General features: G+C 47.7%; 1 protein-coding gene across 4 annotated transcripts in view; it reads left to right on the top strand.

Annotated features, from left to right (window-relative positions):
• ATAD2B (ATPase family AAA domain containing 2B) overlaps positions 1–23,398 on the top strand; it is a 204,523-nt gene that overhangs the window by 11,074 nt on the left and 170,051 nt on the right. For all 4 annotated transcript variants that reach the window (XM_063915299.1, XM_063915300.1, XM_063915301.1 and 1 more), the window contains exon 2: positions 22,251–22,405. In XM_063915299.1, the coding sequence (XP_063771369.1) occupies positions 22,251–22,405 (155 nt within the window). The remainder of the gene's footprint in view (positions 1–22,250; positions 22,406–23,398) is intronic.

Consider the following 23,398-nt stretch of genomic DNA (forward strand, 5'->3'; position numbering starts at 1 on the left):
ACGAAGGGGCCGTTTGACACATGTGGCTCCGCCCCCAGCAGCGACTCACTGACCATTTTTTCTGACAGCACAGTGCAGTGAGTGCACTGGCACAAGTAGCCAGCCGGTGCCGGTAGTGGCCGCAGCCTGGAGGAGCTCTATGTGAAATCGCAAGCAGAGGCTGTTCTCTGGCAAGAAGGAGCTCCTCCAATCGCGTCCCCTGGCGGGCTGGCCTCTGCTAAATATACCGACAATCAGTTACAACTGTAATAGTAGTGGAGCCCCAGGTGCAATGGGAAAGTCAGTGTCACTGCACAGTTGTACTGATTACTGGTATATTTAGCAGTGGCCAGCCCGCCAGGGGAAGTGATTGGAGGAGCTCCTTCTTGCCAGCCTCTGCTTGCGATTTCACAGATAGCTCCTTCAGGATGCACTGTGCTGTCAGAAAAATGGTGTCAGTGAGTCGCTGCTGGGGGCGGTGCCACATGTGTCAAACAGCCCCTTCGTGCAGTCTGCCTCCTGGCCCTGCATACCGGTCATTTACATCTGCCGCCCGAGGTCAGACCCCCGAACCTTACATCTCCCTGCGTGCCCGGCTCCCGCCGCCCGAGGTCAGACCCTGACACTCTGGGCGGCCTCACATTGCACACACGGAGCTTGCAGCCCCCGGACATCCCGCATCTGCACCAGCTACTCCAGGTGAAGCGGGGCGACGCAGCACTGTCTACTGCTTACCTACAGCGGGAGCTGCGTAGCCCGGGCGGCTCCTGCTGCTTACACTGCCTTCTCAGGGAGCTGGAAGGTTATTGTCGGGTCTCGGTGGGGCGTTGAGCGGGTCCCGGGTAGGGGGGTGGCGGCGGGCAGATCCGGAGCGGTACTCACAGTCGCAGAGGAGGGTGCTGGCGGCAGAGCGGAGCTGGAGCCGGATGAGCGGGGCCAGTCTGTCAGCCCTGCAGCACAGATTCATGTGCTGGCGGGGAGCAGGATTTAAAGCGGGAGATGCTGCAGGCTGTGATTGGATGGAGACTACAGGAGGTGATTGGCTGAGGAAACAGCCAGTCACCTCCTGCGTTCCGCTGACTGGCTTGAGACATGCAAACACATATTCAGATGAGCGCGTCCTGTGGGACCCGCTCATCTTCTAAATGTGAGTCCCGGGCGGCTGTTTCTGGGTAAAATACGCGCCATAGCGCGTTTTTGCGATCACTGGGCCTCCTGAAGGGTACTGAACACTAGCTGCGGCTATGCGCTCACTCCCACAGCACGCCATCACCCCCCTAACGGAGTCAGGAGACTGGTGAGTATTATTACCGGAGATCTGCAAGAGGGACCTCCGGTCATCGTGACGTCTCAAGGTACCGCACAGCGGGTGGCGCTGCGCGAGCGTGCTATCCATTACACAGCGCACAGATGGGTGCAGGGCGCGGGAGGGGGAGCGCCCTGGGCAGCATGAAACCTACTCTTAAACTGGCAAAACGTAGCATATGATGCCGTGGCACAGTCCTACACCCCCGCCAGTATAAAAAAAATTGGTGATGAATTCTGAGGGGAAATGCGTCATTACAGGGGGCGGGCCTTCCTCAGTCAGCCAGCACACTGCTCAGCGCCATTTTCTCCAAGCAAGCTGCAGGGGAAGAAACGCTGGTCCTCCACTCCTGAATAAAGTATCGGGGTGCAAATAAGGGGGGGCAGAGTCTCAATTGGTGCTCAATTAGACTATTTGGCATTATAAAAGGTCTAAAGGTCTCTGTGGACATTTTAATGACACAGGGATTTTGGTCATTGGCGCTGAGTTGTGAGCTGGCAAGTCCCTTTCTGTGTCCTTCTGGCAGATTTTACTGTGGGTCTGTCCCCTATAAGCCCCGGAGTGTCTGTGGTGTGTTTTGTGCATGTGTGACATGTCTGAGGCAGGGAGCTCTTCACCTGAGGGAGCCATTTTAGGGACACAGATTTATAATGTGGTGGCGCTGCCGGCACACCACGAGCCTGCATGGGTGGAAGAATTACGTGATAGTGTGGGTCATATCAGTAAGAGATTGGATAAGTCTGAGTCTCATGCAGAAACCTGGAGAAAATCCGTGGAAGATGTGATTTTTAATAGTTCTGCTTTTTCATCCACAGGGGATCCCTCGGGGTCACATAAAAGGTCATTTGCACAAATAGTACAAACTGATACCGACACGGACTCTGATTCCTGTGTCGACACTACAGATTCCAGGGGAATAGATCCAAAGTTAGCAAAAAACATTCAATACATGATTGTTGCTATAAAGGAGGTGTTAGAAGTTACGGAGGCCCCTCCTTTACCTCAGGAGAAGGCTTATTTTTGTATGGAAAAGATAATTAATGTAACTTTTCCTCCATCTCATGAGCTGAACAGTCTCTTTGAGGGAGTCTGGACAAATTCTGAAAAGAAATTTCAGACTCCCAAAAGAATTCAGGTAGCTTACCCTTTCCCTGCAGAAGACAGGAAAAGGTGGGAGTCACCTCCTGTCTTAGACAGTGCCCTGTCACGGTTAACAAAAAAGGTGTTTCTCCCTGTGCCTGGGACGGCTTCACTTAATGAGCCGGCAGACCGCAAGTTGGAGACTACGTTGAAATCTATTTATGTGGCCAATGGGACATTACTTAGGACTACCATTGCCTGTGCGTGGGTGAGTAGTGCTATTGAAAAGTGGTCAGAAAACTTGTCGTCAGACATTGACACATAGATAGAGACGAGATACTCCTAACGTTAGGTCATATCAAAGACGCTGCTGTGTATATGCTAGAAGCCATGAAAGATATTGGTCTCTTTGGCTCAAGAGCCGCTACCATGGCAATCTCATCACGGAGGGCGTTGTGGATGCGCCAATGGAATGCTGACGCAGATTACAAAAGGAACATGAAGGCTCTCCCGTACAAAGGTGAGGCCTTGTTTGGAGATGGGCTGGATGCTTTAGTTTCTGCAGCTACCGCGGGTAAGTCGACATTTTTGCCTTATGCTCCTGCTCCGGCAAAAAAGACACATCACTCTCAGATGCAGTCCTTTCGGCCCAGTAGATACTAAAAGGGTAAAGGTTCCCCTTTCTTTGCGGGTAGAGGAAGGGGAAAAGGAAAAAAGGCCACAGTGTCTCCGGGATCACAGGAGCAGAAATCAACCCCTGTTCCTGCCAAATCTTCAGCATGACGCTGGGGCTCCCTTGCGGGAGTCCGCTCAGATGGGGGCACGTCTGAAACTCTTCAGTCACTTCTGGGTTCAATCTGGCCTGGACCCATGGGTCATGCAGTTAGTGTCCCAAGGGTACAAACTGGAGTTTCAAGACATTCCCCCTTGCCGATTTCTCAAATCTGCCTTACCAGCTTCTGTCCCGGACAGGGAAGTGGTAGCAGCAGCAATACAAAAATTGTGTCAGGATCAAGTAATTGTCCTGGTTCCCTTGTTACAACAAGAAGGGTTTTATTCAAGCCTATTTGTAGTTCCGAAGCCGGATGGCTCGGTCAGACCGATTCTAAACCTGAGAAGTCTGAATCTCTAACTGCAAAGGTTCAAGTTCAAGATGGAATCTCTGAGGGCAGTAATTTCAAGTCTGGAGGAGGGGGAATTCATGGTGTCAGTGGACATAAAAGATGCCTACTTACTTGTTCCCATTTATCCTCCGCATCAAGCTTATCTGAGATTCGCAGTGCAGGATTGTCATTACCAATTTCAGACGTTGCCGTTCGGACTCTCCATGGCACCGAGGGTGTTCACCAAGGTGATGGCGGAGATGATGGTCCTCCTTCGACGGCAAGGAGTAAATTGCACTCTCCCTGACAGTACTTCAACATCACGGTTGGATCATAAATTTTCCAAAGTCGCAGTTGGAACCGATGACAAGATTGTCCTTTCTAGGGATGATACTGGACACAGAAGTACAGAGGGTATTTCTTCCAGTAGAAAAGGCTCTGGAAATCCAGAGAATGGTTTAAACAAATTCTGAAACCAACAAGAGTGTCGATTCATCAATGCATTCGGTTGTTGGGGAAGATGGTAGCGGCCTACGAGGCCATACAGTTTGGCCGATTCCATGCCAGAGTTTTCCAGTGGGACCTATTGGACAAGTGGTCCGGATCCCATCTACACATGCATCAGAGGATAACCCTGTCATCCAAAGCCAGAATTTCGCTCCTGTGGTGGCTACACAGTTCTCACCTCCTAGAGGGACGCATGTGTTCGGGATTCAAGACTGGATCCTGGTGACCACGGATGCAAGTCTCCGAGGCTGGGGAGCAGTCACGCAAGGGGAAAGCTTCCAAGGAAGATGGTCAAGTCAAGAAACTTGTCTTCACATAAATGTTCTGGAGTTGAGAGCCATTTACAACGGCCTTCTACAAGCGGTGCATCTGCTTCAAGATCAACCCGTACAGATCCAGTCGGACAATGTAACAGCAGTCGCGTACATAAACCGTCAGGGCGGAACGAAAAGCAGAGCGGAAATGGCAGAGGTGTCAAAGATTCTCCTCTGGGCAGAAAGACATGCAAGAGTTCTGTCGGCAATTTTCATTCCGGGAGTGGACAACTGGGAAGCAAACTTCCTCAGCAGACACGATCTCCATCCAGGAGAATGGGGCCTCCACCAAGAAGTTTTCGCAGAGGTGACAGGTCTTTTGGGAGTTCCTCAAGTAGACATGATGGCATCTCGTATCAACAAGAAGCTTCAGAAATATTGTTCTAGGTCAAGACACCCTCAAGCAGTAGCAGTGGACGCACTGGTGACCCAGTGGGTGTTTTGGTCGGTGTATGTCTTCCCTCCACTTCCACGGATACCAAAAGTTCTCAAAATCATAAGAAGAACAGGAGTTCGAGCGATCCTCATTGTCCCAGACTTGCCAAGGAGGTCTTGGTATCCAGAACTTCAAGAGTTGCTCAAAGAAGATCCTCGGCCTCTTCCTCTTCGCGAGGACCTGCTGCAGCAGGGGCCGTTCGTGTATCAAGACTTACCGCGGCTACGTTTGACGGCATGGCTGTTGAGCGCCGGATCCTTGCCCGAAAGGGTATTCCCAAAGAAGTCATTCCCACTCTTATTCAGGCCAGGATAGGAGTAACATCAAAACATTACCACCGTATTTGGAGAAAAAATGTGTCTTGGTGTGAAACCAAGGAGGCTCCAACGGAAGTGTTTCCGTTTGGACGTTTTCTCCATTTTCTCCAGGCGGGTGTGGATGCGGGCCTACGGTTGGGTTCGATCAAGGTCCAGATTTCGGCCTTGTCCGTTTTCTTTCAGAAACAATTGGCCTCCCTTCCGGAAGTTCAGACGTTCGTGAAGGGGGTTCTGAACATCCAACCTCCTTTTGTGCCTCCTACGGCACCGTGGGATCTTAATGTGATGTTGCAGTTCCTTAAATCGGACTGGTTTGAACCTCTCCAAGAGGTCGAGTTAAAGTTTCTCACTTGGAAAGTGGTCATGCTGTTGGCCGTGGCATCCGCAAGGCGGGTGTCTGAGTTAGGGGCCTTGTCTCATAAGAGCCCTTATTTGATCTTTCATGAAGATAGGGCTGAGCTAAGAACTCGTCAGCAGATTCTTCCAAAGGTGGTTTCTTGTTTCCATGTGAACCAACCTATTGTGGTGCCAGTAGCTACTGACACTTCAGCTGTTTCGAAGTCTCTGGATGTGGTCAGAGCTTTGAGAATTTATGTCGAGAGAACAGCTCGGATAAGGAAAACAGAGGCTTTGTTTGTCCTGTATGTTCCCAACAGGATTGGGTGCCCTGCTTCTAAGCAGACAATTGCGCGCTGGATCAGATGTAGTATTCAGCACGCTCATTCCACGGCAGGATTGCCGGAGCCGAATATGGGTGAATGCCCATTCTACTAGAAGGGTGGGCGCCTCTTGGGCGGCTGCCCGGGCGTCTCTGCTTTGCAGCTCTACTGAGCTGCTACTTGGTCAGGGGCAAACACATTTGCAAAGTTTTACAAGTTTGACACCTTGGCCGCTGATGACCTACAGTTTGGTCAATCGGTTCTGCAGGAACATCCGCACTCTCCCGCCCGTACTGGAGCTATGGTATAACCCCATGGTCCTGAAGTGGACCCCAGCATCCTCTAGGACAGGCATGTCCAAACTGTGGCCCTCCAGCTGTTGTGAAACTACACATCCCAGCATGCGCTGACACAGTATTGCTGTCAGAGAATGCTAAAGCTGTGTCGGGGCATGCTGGGATGTGTAGTTTCTCAACAGCTGGAGGGCCGCAGTTTGGACATGCCTGCTCTAGGACGTATGAGAAAACAGGATTTTAATACCTACCGGTAAATCCTTTTCTCCTAGTCCGTAGAGGATGCTGGGCACCCAGCCCAGTGTGTACTTTACCTGCAGTTGTTATTTTGTTGAAAAAGTTTTCAGCACGTTTGCTGTAATGTTCATGCCTGTTGGCATGTGATTTGTTGAATGCCATGATTGTGCGGCATGGTTGAAGTGTGAGCTGGTATGAATCTCACCATTAACTTAAAAGTAAATTCTTTTCTCAAAATGTCTGTCTCCCTGGGCACAGTTCCTATACTGAGGTCTGAGGGAGGGGCATAGAGGGAGGAGCCAGTTCACACTCTGAAAAAGTCTTAAAGTGCCCATGGCTCCTGCGGAACAGTCTATACCCCATGGTACTGAAGTGGAACCCAGCATCCTCTACGGACTAGGAGAAAAGGATTTACCGGTAGGTATTTAAATCCTGTTTTTACTTGCAGAATTGGGCAGACTGTGCCCACCTACATCGGTGAAGAATAAGTTGGTGTGGTATGCAGATTACAAATCACGATTGTTCAGTTGGTCAGACAAGCAGGTCAATTGGTTTGATATGTGGCCAGCTGTACAGGCCCAGTACTGACTAAACAGTAGAAAGCGTTTTGTGATTGCAGAGGAGGTTATGTGGTGCGCCGGATGCTGAGTGTTCTTGCCTTATTTATCAGACCTATGGTTTATATATTAACATTTACTTCTGTATAGTGCTACCATATTGCTTTGCATTTGGATTAAATGTTTTACGATATGGTGGAACACTGCATAAAATTTTAATTTATTAGGTTTTAGTGGGTATTTCTCTAACGTCCTAGTGGATACTGGGATGACAGTACCATGGGGTATAGATTGGGTCCATTGGAGCCTGGCACTTTAAAAAATAATTAGTGTGTGCTGGCTCCTCCCCTCTGTGCCCCGCCACCAGACTCCGTTTAGTAAAATGTGCCCAAGGAGCCGGGTGCATTCTCTGGAGCTTAAGAGAGTTTTCTTAAAAATGTTTATTTAAGTTTTTTTTATTTTTATTTTTTCCCAGGCAGCACTGGTTGTCAACCAGTCTGTCTGCGTCGTGGGACTTAGGGGGGGGGACCGAACCAACTTCCTATAGAGGTAATGGTTCGTATCCCCACTGACAGGACACTAAGCTCCTGAGGCGCTGTTTCACATACCCCCCGGGGTGTGCGCATACCCCGGCAGCATGCCGCCACCCCTAACACATGCTGAAATAAGAAGGTGCTGTGGGTGATTACACCGGGGTCCCGGTTAGCGGGTCCCGGTGACAAATGGCGGCATTAGGACGCAGCGGTCACTGGGCTGCGAGCTGCGGTGCCCACTGCAGACCCCAGACTGGCGCTGACACAAAGGGGTTATCATTTTTTTACACAGATTCTGTATTTTTACAGCCAGTATAATATCTGAGGGACTGCGCGCCATTGAAGGGGCGGGGCTTCCCAGAGAGCGGGGCTAGAGGCTGAAAGGCGCTATTTCCTTCTGCTGCTGCTGACTGCCAGGCTGCATGCTGGAGCCGCTCCTCCACAGGTACCAGGGGTTTTATAGAGAGGGGGGAAGCATATAAACGGAGGTGACCGTGCTGTAAAAAAATAAATATGAGTATACCCAGCGGAGCACTGTTCTGACTGAGGTATTGTGTGCTGGTCCCAATCCTCTCTTTGTCATTCCATTCGGGCTGTCTGGGGTTGTTGTGCTATTTCACTATCTGTGTTGTCACTGCACTGTGTGTATTCACGTAACTCTGTGTTTTCTGCAATAAGAATGTCTGGGAAAAAGACAAGTGTGGAAAAAGACAAGTGTTACATGAGGGACACACAAAGTTTACAGCTTTGGGGGGTTCTCACCAGGGGGTTCTCTCCTGTGTAACCAGTGTTCTCTCCTTTCACAGGGTAGTAGTATGCACCTGAGTGATTGGATTCATTCAAAACCATGATTACTAACATTAATACAGAGTTGTCTACCGCCAGACAGGAAAGACAGACCCTTAAACCGGACTGTTCGTTACGGCCCATCTTGAACCTAAAATCCTTGAACCTGTATCTACGCGTGTTCAAATTCAAGATGGAGTCCCTGAGGGCGGTGGTCTCTGGTCTAGAGGAGGGGTAGTTCCTAGTGTCCCTGGATGTCAAGGATGCTTACCTATATATCCCCATATAGCCTCCTCATCAGGCTTACCTCTGGTTCGCTATACTGGACCACCACTTCCAGTTTCCGGCCTTACCCTTTGGTCACTCCACAGCTCCAAGGGTATTCACAAAAGTCATGGCAGAGATGATGCTGCAATTGCGCAGGATGGGAGTCAACATAGTCCCTTATTTGGACGATCTCCTCCTGATGATAAAGGCGCTGTCCAGGGAACGTCTGCTACACTGCATCGACTTGACTACTCTCCTGCTTGGGAACCATGGATGGATCCTACATTTCCAGAAGTCTCACCTGGAACCGTCGCAAAGAATCCAGTTCCTGGGAATGATGCTGGACACCTTGTCTCAGAAGGTATTCCTTCCCATGGACAAGGCCTTGACTATCCAGGCTATGGTCCGCTCGGTGCTCAGACCCCACAAGATCTCAGTTCATCTTTATATTCGCTTACTGGGCAAGATGGTAGCCTCCTATGAGGCAATCCAATACGGCAGATTTCATGCACGTCCGTTCCAGCTGGATCTGCTGGACAAGTGGTCAAGGTCACACATGCACCAGAGTATAGCTCTGTCGCCAAAAGCACGGTTCTCCCTGTTATGGTGGCTACAAGTCTCTCACCTTGTGGAGGGTCGGAGTTTCCGTACCCAGTCTTGGACTCTGACAACGGATGCCAGCCTCTGGGGTTGGGGTGCTGTGACCCAGGGGACCCAGTTCCAGGGGAAGTGGTCGAGTCAGGAATCTGCACTCCCAATAAATGTCCTGGAACTCAGGGCAATTTACAATGCTCTTCTGCAAGCCTCCTATCTCCATTGGAATCAAGCCATCCAGGTGCATTCAGACAACGCCACGGCAGTGGCATACATAAACCGTCAGGGAGGAACAAGAAGCAGGGCCGCAATGCGAGCGGTGTGAAGGATACTCCTCTGGGCGGAGGCAAACACAAGGGCCATCTCAGCCATATTCATTCCAGACGTGGACAATTGGGAAGCGGACTTCCTCGGCACTCACGACCTCCATCCCTGGGAATGGGGCCTTCACCCTCAAGTGTTTCAACAGCTGGTTCACCGATGGGGCTGTCTGCAGATAGACCTGATGGCTTCTCATCTCAACAAGAAGCTCCATCGTTGCTGTTCCAGAACTAGGGATCTGCAGGCTGCAGCAGTGGACTCTCTGACGGCGCCGTGAACTTACCAGTTTATATACCCGTTTCCTCCAATCCCTCTCATTCCCAGAGTTCTAAAAAGACTGAAAAGGGAAAGCGTTCGGGCAATTCTCATTGCCCCGGATTGGCCTCGAAGGGCATGGTATGCAGACCTCCTGACCATGTCTCTGGAGGAACCCTGGCCTCTGCCGCTTCTCAAGGACCTTCTTCAACAAGGACCATTCGTCTATCCAGACTTACTGTGGCTACGTTTGACGGCTTGGAAGTTGAGAGGGAAATTTTAGCCAGAAAAGGTCTCCCATCCAGGGATATTTCCACTATGGTCCGGGCCCGTTTTGGTGGTGGTGTTTTGACAGGACCACCTTATCTGGAAGAAATATGTTTCGTGGTGTGAGTTTCGACTGGGCCATTTTCTGCTCTTCCTGCAAGCAGGCGTGGATAAGGGCCTACGGTTGGGCTCTATAAAAGTTCATATTTCGTCTCTCTCTATCTTACAGAAATTACTAGCGGTACTGCTGGAAGTACAGACATTCCTGGAGGGTGTTCTTCACATTCAGCCTCCTTTTTTGTCCCCGTCCCCCCACAGCTCTGTGGGAATTCAATCTGGTCTTGACCTTTCTCCAGTCGGACTGGTTTGAACCCTTGCAAAGGGTGGACTTGAAATATCTAACTTGGAAGACCTTCATGTTGCTGGCTTTGTCCTCTGCATGACGTGTGTCAGAATTGGGGGCCTTATCCTGTAAGAGCCCGTATTTGATATTTCATGAGGATATGGCTGAACTCAGGACCTGCCCGCAGTTTTTGCCGAAAGTGGTATCGGCCTTTCACGGAAATCAAAAGGAAAATGGAACACTCTGCGCTCCAGACACTTTATAAACCCAATTGTGCATTCTGTCTCGACAAATTGACTCAATGAGGCTCAATATAAAATAAAATATTTTATAAAAAAAATCAGACAAACACATTTAAAACATACATTAAGTGTTTGGAGCGCAGAGTGTTCCATTTTCCTTTTTTGTTTTACTATTTCTATTGCAGCCTAGCATGCTGTATTCACTCAGCAGCCAATAATACTGTTTGATAAAATAATTTAAAGCGCTGGTACAGTCTGTGACTTAGGTCCCAGACTATTAGTTTTTGTTTCACGTAAATCAGTCAATAGTGGTTCCAGTGTTGGCTGACACATCAGTTGCTCCAAAATCCCTGGACATTGTGAGGGCTTTGAAAATTTACTTCAATAGGACCGCTCGTCACCGGAAATCGGACTCTTTTTGTCCTTTAAAGACGCTACCAAAATTGGTCGTCCTGCTTCTAAGCAGTCAATTGCTCGTTGGCTCAGGTTGACCATTCAACAAGCCTATTCTTCGGCAGCATTGCAGCTACCGAGTTCTATCCAGGCCCACTCCACAAGGTCGGTGGGTTCTTCCTGGGCGGCTCGGCCTTACAGTTGTGCCGCGCAGCTACTTGGTCTGGTTCGAACACGTTTGTTAAGTTCTATAGGTTCGACACCTTGGCCAGAGATGACCTTCAGTTTAGTCAGGCGGTTTTGCAGGGGTCTCGGCACTCTCCCACCCGTTCTGGGAACTTTGGGACTTCCCCATGGTACTAATGTCATCACAGTATCCACTAGGACGTTAGCGAAAATAGGAATTTAATTCCTACCGGTAATTCCTTTTCTCATAGTACGTAGTGGATACTGGGCGCCCGCCTCAGTGCTTCGTGTTCCTGCTTACCTGGTTGTAAGTGTTCTTGGTTGGGTCTGCTGTTGCTGTCCCTGTTCCATGTTTGGGTAGCATTGCTACCCAAATATAGCAGTGCTAACCAGAACGGTTAGCACTGCTATATTTTTTTAATACGGTTGTGTGTTTGGTTCGTTACCTCACCGCTTTCCTTGTATTTCCTTCTCTCATGGTATGTCGGTTTCCTCGGGCACAGTTTTTCTAGACTGAGTCTGGTGGAGGGGCATAGAGGGGAGGAGCCAGCACACACTGATTTCTTAAAGTGCCAGGCTCCAATAGAGCTGAGCTATACCCCATGGTACTAATGTCATCCCAGTATCCACTATGGACTACGAGAAAAGGAATTACCGGTAGGTATTAAATTCCTATATTTTTTTTGGTGTGTGACATCCGTTTGCATGGATCTTATAAACACACCGGACAAAATAATATGGAATGTGGAAAAACAAGTCGTATAAGTTCAACGACCCGGGACGTGAACATACGGGTAGATGGCGACACTAAAACTATTGGATGATCATTATGAATGTCTGAGGTATTGATACAATACAAATTTGGTGAGATATTGGTTTGTTTGTTTTTCAGGTGGAACTGTGTGTCGTACATGTGATGTGACTTAGTGGCAACAGGGACCAATTATTTTTAGTCGAGAGCATGGCCATAGCCTGGATGAGGTGGCGGTGTTTGTTGGTGTGCACTCGAAGATAGTGAGCAGTAGCAACCTACAGTGGAAGAAGCATGGACACCAAGAATCTCAGTGGCGGAATCGTGGCCGAAAGGCTTGGATTGGTTTGCAGAGCACAAGACTGACGTGCCACGTGGCCCTTCAATTCGCCAAATCTGGGACTTTGAGACTGTTTGGCTGAGTCCGGCGTTGTACTGTTGGAGCAGTTCCTGACATGTTTGTAACGAATTGGTGGTTGCTAGGCGCCCTATATGCCTGGGTCCTGATTTGTCATAATAGACTTTCGGCCACGGTTCCTCTGCTGAAATTCTTGGTGTCCATGCTTCTTCCACTCTAGATGGATAGTACTCACTGTCTTCGAGGGCACACCAACAAACGCCGCCACCTCCTCCTCCAGGTTATGGCTATGCTCTTGGCCAAAAACAATGGCTCCCTTTTGCTACTAAGTCACATCACGTGTACAACCCATAGGGGGTCATTCTGACCCGATCGTACGCTGCACTTATTCGCAGCGGTGCGATCAAGTCGGAACTGCGCATGTGCGCATTGCGCACCCGCATCGTTGCTGACGCCGGGAACGAGGAAAGCGGTTGCAGCGGCGACCGCAAGAAGATTGACAGGAGGAAGGCGTGTCGGGGCGTCAACTAACCGTTTTCCGAGGGTGGTCCAGCTAACGCAGGCGTTTTGAGGGCGTATGTCTGACGTCAAATCCGGGACCTGCATCGCTGGATCCGTCGCAAATGGTAAGTAGGTCTAGGGCTGGTTTTGTTTTACGTGAAACTTTTTTAGCATAGCAGGGCTGCACAAGCATTCGCAGCCCTGCTATGCTAAAATACACTCCCCCATAGGCGGTATCAGGTTGATCGCACGAGCAGCAAAATTGCTACGTGCGGTCAACTCGGAATGACCCCCATAGTTCCACCTGAAAAAGAAATATCGCAACAAATTCACATTCACAAAGATCATCCAATAGTTTTAATGTCACCATTTGCGCGCATGTTCATGCACCGCATTGTTGAACTTGTCTTTCCATATTATTTTGTCCAGTGTGTTTGTGGCTTTTTCTATCTCTCCCTGACAATAAAGTTTTAGCATTTGATACTCCAGTTACACAGAATCCTTCCTGGAAATAACTGTCCTCTATCTGACTTGTAATAAGCATATAATCTGTAGCAGTGGCTCCCAAACTGGGTGTCACAGGGAACATCAAATTATTTATGGTCAGTGTGAAAGGCAAATCCAGTGCTGGTGGCTGGCAATCTTAAATATATGGGTAAACTGCAGTGCCACCCTGTCCACCACCATATAACTGAACCCAAGGATGGCAGGGGAGCAAACTTAATTGAATAATTGTTGCCGAATTTCCCAATAAGAAACTTTGGCCTGGGGGTGTCATAAAAACCCCCCAATGCTTATACTCTAGGGTGCATGACTCAGGAAAGTTTTTGGAACTACTCATCTATAGTGATTACTTACAGATGTCCTTGTACATAAAGACTCCATACACCATGCACTGCGAGATGCCTGGTGTGGGTGAGCCAGCAGTTCCCGTGCAACTCTGTTAAACATCAGGGTTTTTTTTTTACGAAAATGCGTCTTAGCGTTTTCCAGGAATACACTGTAACCTAGCATTTCATATGTAGATACAGCCGCAGTTGCACTCAGAATATAGGCATGCCGCATATTCTTTTAGTCAGCAAGGTCTGCTTCTAATTTTCAGTGGAAAAAAAGACGCCTGGTGTTAGTAAACACTTTCACAACTTGGTGCAACAAGAAGGGCTTTTTTGTTTTTGTTTTTTTAATTGTGTATTTTTTATTGTAAATGTTACACGAACAAACAAACGCACAGTCTGGTATGAAGCATATAACACGGTACAAGTTAAACATGTATCACTGTTAACACGAGTATAACTGGTAATTTGGGTATACATCGCAACGTATACATGATCAAAGTTATGGCGTTGCATCAAGCCAATAACCAAGGGAAAGAGGTTGTTAAAGCAGAATACGATTATGTCCAAGAGAAAAACTGTGCATAACATAGAAAATATAGAGCATAAGTGAATAACACGGTCTGGTGAAAATACAGAGTACAAAATGTGTGACAAAACACTGGGCTCCAGTAGCAAATCGCACACAACTCACTCCCTACCCCGCCCCGAAAACCGATATATTCCATGTGTCCCATTTACCATAGTATTGAGGCATCGCACCTCTAGATCTAAACATCAATCTCTCATGCCCAGAGACGTATTTACTAAAGCTCTCCAGTGAGAGATAATAGGCGTTTCAGGTGAAAGCCACTTCCTTGCTATTAATACCTTAGCCATAGTGGTTACACACATAACATATCTGTATAAGACCAATGAGTGTGTTTCTCCGATATCTAACCCAAATATGCACAGTTTAGGGTCCAGCATGGGCAGGGATGGTTCTTTAAGAGTAATATCACCCAAGCTGTGCTCCAAAAGGATAGTACTCTTGAGCAGGACCACAAGAGATGCCAGAAATCTGCCCCCTCCTCACCACACTTTGGACAGCAGGTATCCGAACGAAGGTGTGCCCTATAAAGCATTACTGGAGTGCGATATACTCTGTGCAGTATATAGAAATAAATCTGGTATCTGATGCATGGGGTAGTGTACTTAATGGAGCTCAGCACTTGCGTCCATTGTTCATCAGAAAGTACACTTAAATTATGTCCCACTTAGATTTCAAGGGGTCAAATAAATGTGAATGGACACGCTCATTCAGTGCAGCATATACTGTAGCGATTTGGCCTTTGGAGCTCAGGTTAGTAAGCATTTTTTTGATTGGAGACCTTGAAATCGCCAGAGACGTTTTATCAAACTATGCGTGCGACGCATTGCGCAACTGGAGGTAGCGAAAAAGGCCGAATTAGACCTATCATAATCCTGTCGTATCTGTTTAAAGTACTTACAAATACCGGCATCATACAATTGATTCACCGTTATAATTCCCACCCTCAGCCATAAATTATCTTGAGACAAAGAAAGGAAGTCCTTATATGAAGCATTAAACCACATGGGTATCTCCTCATCAAGGTCATGCCAGTCAAAAAAGGTGTGTGTCGTATGCCACACCAAGAGATCCTGCCGCAGTATAGGAGGAAGACCAGAAATAGCAGAACCAGACAACAGAAATTGAACCGGGGAGAGAGGGGACCCCACCCACTCGGCATAGAACCCGGCTAACGTAGTTCCACCTGTACCCATGGTCCAACTAGAAAGATGGACCAGTTGAGAGGCCAAGTAGTATATATGCATATAGGAAAGACCTAGCACACCATCCAGTTTGGACCTGACCAAAGCTTTCATGGCCACTTTGGGCGCCTTACCACCCCATATAAAGGAGGATATAACACTGTTAATGGTAGAAAATATTTTTTTAGGTATATATACGGGTGAATGTTGCAGTAAATAGAGATACCTGGGTTGAATAGACATTTTGATGAGATTGATACAGCCTATAATGGTAAGCGGTAATTTCTTCCACAAATGAGCTTTCTTTTTAAAGTCATTAGTCACAGCCTCCACATTTAGTGCAACATAATCTTGAGGGTGGGGAGAAATCCAAACTCCAAAATATTTAAATCTCAGAGACCACTGCAACGAACAACCAGGGTCCGGCACAGTGGGGAGAATACCAGATAGAGGATAGATACTGGACTTGTTCCAGTTGATTTGTAGGCCAGAGTATGTCCCGAAAAGATTAATGATCCGTAACACAGAGATTAAGGAGTTCCCAGAGTCCCTAAGGAATAGAAGCATGTCGTCTGCGTACAGTGCAACGACATCTGTGTGGTCCCCAACCCGAATACCCTCAATGTCTGAAGACATAAGCAAGCAACTTGCTAGGGGTTCGATGGCATGGGCAAATAAAGCCGGAGAGAGTGGGCATACCTGCCTCGTACCCCTTTCCAATGGAAAGGGTGTCTACACATGACCATTGACTGAGATACGAGCAGCCGGGGAAGAATATAGCAGCTGGACCCATTGAATAAATTTAGGACTGAATGCGAACTTATGAAGTACTTTCCATAGATATTCCCATTCTACTGAGTCGAAGGCCTTGGCGGCATCCAAGGACACCACCACTGCCCCCGACTCGGATTGGTCATCCCTCTGTAAGTGACGAGAGTCTATGCAGGTTCTATACCGTAGACCTCCCTGGCATAAAACCTGTATGGTCGGTGTGGATAATAGACGTGAATACAGTATTCAAATGGAGGCTAGAACTTTGGCAAAAATATTTGCGTCCATGGAGAGTAATGAAATAGGGCGATAAGAGTCTGGGGAGGTAGGGTCTTTACCCGGCTTAAGAAGTACAATTATAATGGCCTCAGACATTGAGGAGGGCAAAGAACCGTATTCAAAGAGTATTAAATAATTCAACTAGGTATGGGGTATAAAATTCCGTAAACTGCTTGTATAGTTCAATGGGTAGGCCGTCACATGCAGGGGCCTTATTGTTGGGGAACAAAGCTATAGCAGTGTCAAGTTCCTAACCTGTAAAAGGGGAGTTCAAAAAGTCAATGGAGTCTTCAGATAATTGCAGTAACTGAATGTGGGAAAGGTAGTCACTCAGTTGATCTGCAGTATATGACACCCTTGAAGCGTACAAGGAAGAATAGTAGGCAAAAAAAACTTCATTAATGTCAGAGCTGGAGTATTTAAAATCTCCCTGAGAGTCAGATATTTATTGGACAGAGATACTGCCCTTGTCCGCCTTGGAGAGAGAGCCAAGATAGCTACCACCTACCTCAGCCAGTGAGTACAAAGTGTGTCTGGAAAATAACAACCTATGCTTGGACTTATCTAATAAAAACTGTGCCCATTCCTTTCGTGCCAAATCCCAACGTTCTTGTACAGAGGGGGATCTAAGCAGAAGATATTCAGCCTCCAGCTGACAGCAGGTTTGTTCAAGATGGCACTCCTCCCTACTGGAATGTTTAATAGCTGCCACTTTTTTGAAGAGGGAACCACGAATAGAAGCTGTAAACGCGTCATGTTTAATTGTGGTGTTGGCGTAAGAAGCATTGTGGTCTCGGAAATCTCGCCATTCAGCAAGTGTATTAGCCCCATCTCCAATTAACGACAGCCAAAACGGGTTAAGTTTCCAAAATGTAATACCCTGAGGTACCAATTTATCTAATATTAACAAAACGGGCGAGTGATCAGAGATCCCCCTGGGCAAGTAACTAACCTGAACTACCTTAGGGACCAAATCGGGGGATAAAAGAGCCAAATTTATGTGTGAAAAAGGTGTTGAAAGTAGCTGAGTAGCAAGAGTATTGGCTTTCCTGGGGGAACCTAACTCTCCAAACATCAACCAGTCCAAGTTCTGACACTGATTTAGAAATTGGGTTGGTGAAGAAGCGAGATCACCACGGGGGTTTTCTCTCCATCGTCTAAAAATAGGTCCATTACATTATTAAAATCCCCAATACAAATAGTGGGAGTAGAAGGCAACAACGCAATCAAGGACACAGCCTGCGTCAAAACTTCATTATTATAAGGAGGGGGGACATATACCGCGAGAATATTCAAGAGTAGAGTTAACAAAAGCCCTAAGAGAGACAAAGCGGCCATACTAATCTATTTGGCTATGTTCTAATTGGAAGTTTTACCGTTTTTTTTTTTTTTAAATTAACTAACACGAAAACTTCTTCCCTAGCATTTTGTGAGCAAGTAGAATGGAATAACCACCCCACCCATGGTTTTTTTCAAGGCTAACGTCTTACTACCAGTAAAATGAGTCTCTGAGAAACGAACAATATCTGCTTTATACTTTTTTTACTTGCGATAATACCAGCGCTCTCAATTTTGTTACTGAGACCCCGTATGTTCCAGCCGAGTAGGTTGAGCCCTTCAGGCATCGCCAGCATTGGTGGAGACTGAAAAGAGAAACAGGAGAAAAAGAGACAAGAGAAGGGAGCAGAGGAAGAAACACAGTAGCTGGGAGAGACGCAGCATAGTACGTGAACTGGTGTGCAGCCGCACTGCTGGAGAAAAACAATTATTCACCAAGTATTGGCACCAAACCTTCCCCAATAACATTACAAGTACACGTCAAGAACAATGTATAAACAATGCATGACCATACCGTAAGGTAAATTAAAATAAATGAAAACGCAGAACAGAAACTAAACCACCCTGTATATCCATTAAAAACCAAGATATACCTATATCCCAACTATAGCACTCCCGTCACTTAAACTAAAACACCAAAATAGTAAAAGAGGGACTATTTGGAACGAAAAACTCCTAAACGCTATATCCTAGCAAGGACTTCCAGTAAAAAAGAAAAAATTGGTGGTCCCCGGTGAGAAGGCATACTAACAAACCTCCAATTGGGATTCAGAAAAAAACCCCAAAAAACATTTCTCCGTCTCCCCATGGAATGAACCATAGAAACAGAAGAAGAAACCTGTATGAAAATGGTGAGATGTTAAAATGGAGGTCAATGATATCTGCCGGTTTCAACAAGGAGCAAGGGGCCTCGGTTGAGGCTAGATCCAAGTGGCCTAAGGGACCTTTTCCGTCAGGGGGAGGAGCCACGACACAAGGGGGAGGAGCTACGCCAGCGGTACAGTTGGTCTAGTATCCACACCACCAACTATTACCTTTAGTAATTAGGTGGCGAGCGAAGCGAGCCACCGTGCCCGAAGCGTGGCGTGCGAAGCGAGCCCGCGAGGGTACTTTTCGGGTACCTTGTTCGGCCGCAGCTCCTCCCCCTGGTGACGGGTCTCCTCCCCTAGGTACGTCAGAAGGTCCCTTCTCCCACTCCAATATAGAACCAACCAAGGGGCCTCTGCTCCAACCACGCTTCAGCTTCTCTTGGAGAATTGAAGTGCGTAAAACCCTTGTGCACTACACGCAGTCGATCTGGGAACAACATAGAGTATTGGATTTGTCTATCCCTCAGTTTCCTTTTTAATTGTAGAAATTGGGATCTGGATTTTTGTACATCCATTGCAAAGTCTGGAAAAACTGCCACGGAGTGGTTCTCGAACTTCAGCGGACCATGTACTCGTGCTAGGCGAAGAATAGCATCACGATCTTTGTAGTGAAGCATGCGAGCAATGAAAGTGCGTGCCGGAGCACCAAGGGGAGGAGCTTGAAAAGGTTGACTGTGAGCGCGTTCCACAGCAAATTGCGCACTAAAGTCTTCCTTTTTAAAGATGTTTAGGAGCTAATCATCTAGAAATTTTTTGGGGTGTGAACACTCGGCCCTTTCAGGTAGGCCAACAAGTCGTATGTTATTTCTTCGTAAACGACCTTCCATATCTGACAACTTTGTCTCAACAGCAGCCATCTGGGATGATAGATCTGCGACACTGTCTTTGAGTGGGGTGGTGACATCCTCAAGATCAGGCACACGTTTTTCCATTCCTCCCACACTTTTGCAAAGTTTCTGCATGTCATGGCGGATGAGTGAAATATCAGCTTGAACTTGACCGATCTTGTCAGTCAGTGCTGAGAAGTAGTGATAGCTTGTAGGACCTGCTGAGTAGCTTGCATAACATCAGCAACAGAGGGTTCCTCCGAAGCGGTCTGAGGAGAGGGAGGGCATGTCCCCTGGGCAGATGGGGGTGCCGGCAATTGATTATTTCTAGCAAATCTTTCCAAACGTGCTGCTGCACCAGCTGTATTGCCAGTTTACCCCATAACAATACCGTCAGGAACCACAGGACCGACAGGAAGATCAGTATAGAATAATACAGAAGGTATAAGGTGGACCCTACAGCACGCTGTATATGTAGATATAAGACCGCTCCTCCAACAGGGAAAATACCACAAGTAACTGCAGGTCCACACACTGTGGGGTATGTATATTATATCAAGCACTCCAAGTGCTAGCAGATGGCATATAACGCATTGTATTCAATGTGCACATCCAGGCAGTAATAAAGTATGCAGGACAGAGATAGTATGTATAGAAATTAGTCATGCAGTGAAAGTCAATATGAGAGAATAGAAGTCCAAGAGTTGCACATATGGGTACCTCACCTCCGTGTAGCAGCGCTAACTGCAGACAGGTAATTAGGCCGCCAGCGACAGGTCACAATATGCCCCCTTCCAAGGAGAAGCAAAGAGCCACAGTACCTCCAGGTGCCAGAGGAGCCACACAGGGCGGGAGGCACACAGACTGACCGGGCGCACGTGTCCAAAATGGTGCAGGCGGGAGCAGGAGAACAGCGCAGCAGGGCTCCACCAAGGCAGAGTGTGCGGTCAGCGATCTCTGAGACAGGCAGGGCCCCGGACACCACCGTAGCCTAGAGCCATCAGGACACACGAACGGGGAGATACTGCCGCGGACCCACGTGACTGGACGTCCGGAGCGGGAATAGGCCTCACCTGACTGCCGGGTCCAAGACTCCTTCAGCAGGATATTGTACACCAGGCCAGTGTGTCACAAAGTATGCACAGGGGGCACATACAGATCCTTTTTTGATCTGAATGACCCCCCCCCCCCCCCCCCCCCCAATCCTTAAAAGATAAGAGTGCGGAACATAGAAAATTAGCCCTAGATAGATAGATAACCCTTTTGCTCAACCTGTTTAAACTAAATGGTTATAGTGAGGTACTTAGGAGAATTTTTTGTTGGGTATACTGACAACAATACTTAGCTGCAGGACACTGGGAGTGGGGGCAAGGACCGCTTCTTTCATTTTAAAAACGGGGCTAGATAACTAACAAGCTGATTTGGTAACTTCTCCATTTTATCTCTCTCCAAGGCTTGATTCAACTCCCCTTTCAGACCGCTGCTTAGATGGCCACCAGAGGTCTGAGGTAAAACGTTTGGTGGACTGCCCGTGTAGGGATTGTGCCATGAAGCAAGGAGGAGGTTAACAGAAAAGCCCCCCCTCCTCCTGGCAACAGATTTGGATCTTTCTTGTAACTCGGCCATTGGGGCCTCTGGTGCGTGATAACAGGACTGAGGTCGAAAGATTTCCAAGTCCCTGTGGGGTTGCTGAACGGTCTATGACGACAGTGGTCTAGCACCTCCTGTGGGAGACTTGGGCTGCCGGCTCAATGTGCTCTAGTTCTAGATATGAAGTAAAATAATGTCTAATTAACCTGCAGCAGCAAACATTTAATGACTTTGCTCCTTGGGCACTTGAAAAACAACTGATTAGAGTGGCAGTTGGCGGAGTGTAGAGTTGGAGGAATGCAGGCTGACACCCTTCCTGCCACAGCCTATACCCGTCTGTCCCCCATAGGAAGAAAGAAACGAGAATAGGCAGACTTTGCAGTAAGTACAGTGGGCACCCTTTGGTGTAATGTAGGCACTTTTGAAATAATTTAGTAATCAGTCCTTAATAGTTCCATGAACAACATATGTGGTAATCCCCCTCCTCCTTCAGTTTATTTTCTTTGCACCATTGTTTGGATCAGCTATTTAACATAAAAGGTTGTCTGAAATGTGTTTGATCGTAAACAATAGTCTCTGAATTGCAATGTTGGACAAAAGTACTGGTGATTTGCTATTGAGCAGTGCTGTGATGCTCAGCTGTGCATATATGTGCCAATTACGGTATACCCCAACAGCACAAGTTTTCATATCTATGGGGGTGCGAGGCCAAACTGGCAATGTGGATATACACGATGTGCGTTTGATTGAATCATCCCCATGAAGTTGTGAAAGTCTTTAATGATGAAACTGCAAGTGATCATCGATGGTAGTAAACTATGCAATAGAGGACCCCCACCCCCCCCACAGTGCCCCACCCCCAGTTTCTGATTGGTCCATGGGCCAGTGAGAGAGTGAGCAGAAAAGGCAATTGGAGGGGGGGCATCGATGGTTCTCTATTGCATAGATTACTACCATTGATGGTCACTTGCAGTTTCACCATTTATTGTGAGCATGGCCATTCCTAATAATGGCTGCAGGGAAACTTCCTGTATAACAAACACTTCCTGTAAAACATTGATGCAACGTCAGCGATCCACTTACAGCTACAGTACATCCTCCTTTTCTTAACACAAATAACAAGAAACGGTTGTGTGGGCATAACAGTGTGACAGGTGTTGGAAGCTGGGACAGTGTGCGGCAAACATGAACTAAAATTTTGGATTAGGCCTGGAAATATTCCCATTGATGTGTCCGGCCATCCAGATACAGACATGCTTACTAGGATCTGGAGACATCGCTTTGTGCCTCATGTCTCAGTGAGGTCACTTGTTCCTTTGCTTTGTGAAGATGACCGTTCAGTGTGAGAAGAGTCTGTAACATGTTTGTGTTTTATGTTTGTACAGAAAGATACCGGCAGTGATGCTAGTTTGAGTGACAGCCACTTATCACCCCCGGCCAAGCGCGCTTGCAACCATGCTGAGCCTGCTCTTAAAGAGAGCCCGAAGCCTCGTGCCACCAAACAGCGGGAAGGATGGAGCATGGCCACTAGGAGATCCAGGTAACCTTGTGTAACAGAACGCGCTATCTGCCATGTTGCCAGCGACTGGACTTGGTGTCTTGTGTAACAGGGGGAGTCGGCCTTGTTCCTGAGATGACTGGAGGTTAAGAGAATAGTCAGTGTGGTTAGGAGTCGGATAGCAGTAAATGTACCTGTACTGTGGGGTGGGGGTCATGTACATCTTCCACTAGTTGGACACTGACAGCCCCTGGGGGTGTAGAAGAGTCTCCTATTTATTTCTCTTAAAATCCACTAGGGGACACTGGAGTCGAGTTACACCGGGGTTTAGAGGTGTGTTTTTTTTATATAGTTATGAATGTCCTATAATTGCCTGATTTAATCTTCATAATCAGAATTTAATTTTCTTCTTTGGTTTCAAAACAAATAATAAGTTCTGTCCAGATGACCTACAGGGGATCGACCTGTACATATCCAATCACTCCAGGGTTGTTTTGGGGTTGGCACACTTTCCGTTACATTGGGTCAATTTGGTTGGGTCAGATTCTAAAAACAAAACAAAAACAAAAATAGATTTAAACAGAATCCAGGTGGAATGATGGAAATTACTCTGTTTAGACCAAAAACACCTCTAGCTCTGAAGCGATTAAACAAGATTGAAAAGCAAATGTGCAATTTGAAGTTTAAGTAAATTAGTGTTCACTCTAGGAGTGAAAAGGGGCAGGGCGCCGGACTCCGGGGGCACATGTGCGTGCGCGTCCGAAACGGGGGCGTGGCCACGCCTACGTCATTTTAGGGGGCGGTGCGGCCCACAGACGCTACTATAGAGAGCGTCTGTGGCCGGCGACGTCACTGTTGGGGGCGTGCCCAGCACCTCCGTCGGTGCTGGGCTTCCCCCAGCCCTCTCCCAATGTGTGAATGGATGCCGCGCGCATGCGCACGGCATCTATACACGCCGGGAGGGCAGGAAGCGGGCGGCTGTTCTAGCAGGGCGCCGCAAAAGGGGCAGGGCGGGTTTTGCCTGCTAAAAAACGG

This window comes from Pseudophryne corroboree, chromosome 4, assembly GCF_028390025.1.
Source record: "Pseudophryne corroboree isolate aPseCor3 chromosome 4, aPseCor3.hap2, whole genome shotgun sequence".
NCBI classification, from domain to species: domain Eukaryota; kingdom Metazoa; phylum Chordata; class Amphibia; order Anura; family Myobatrachidae; genus Pseudophryne; species Pseudophryne corroboree.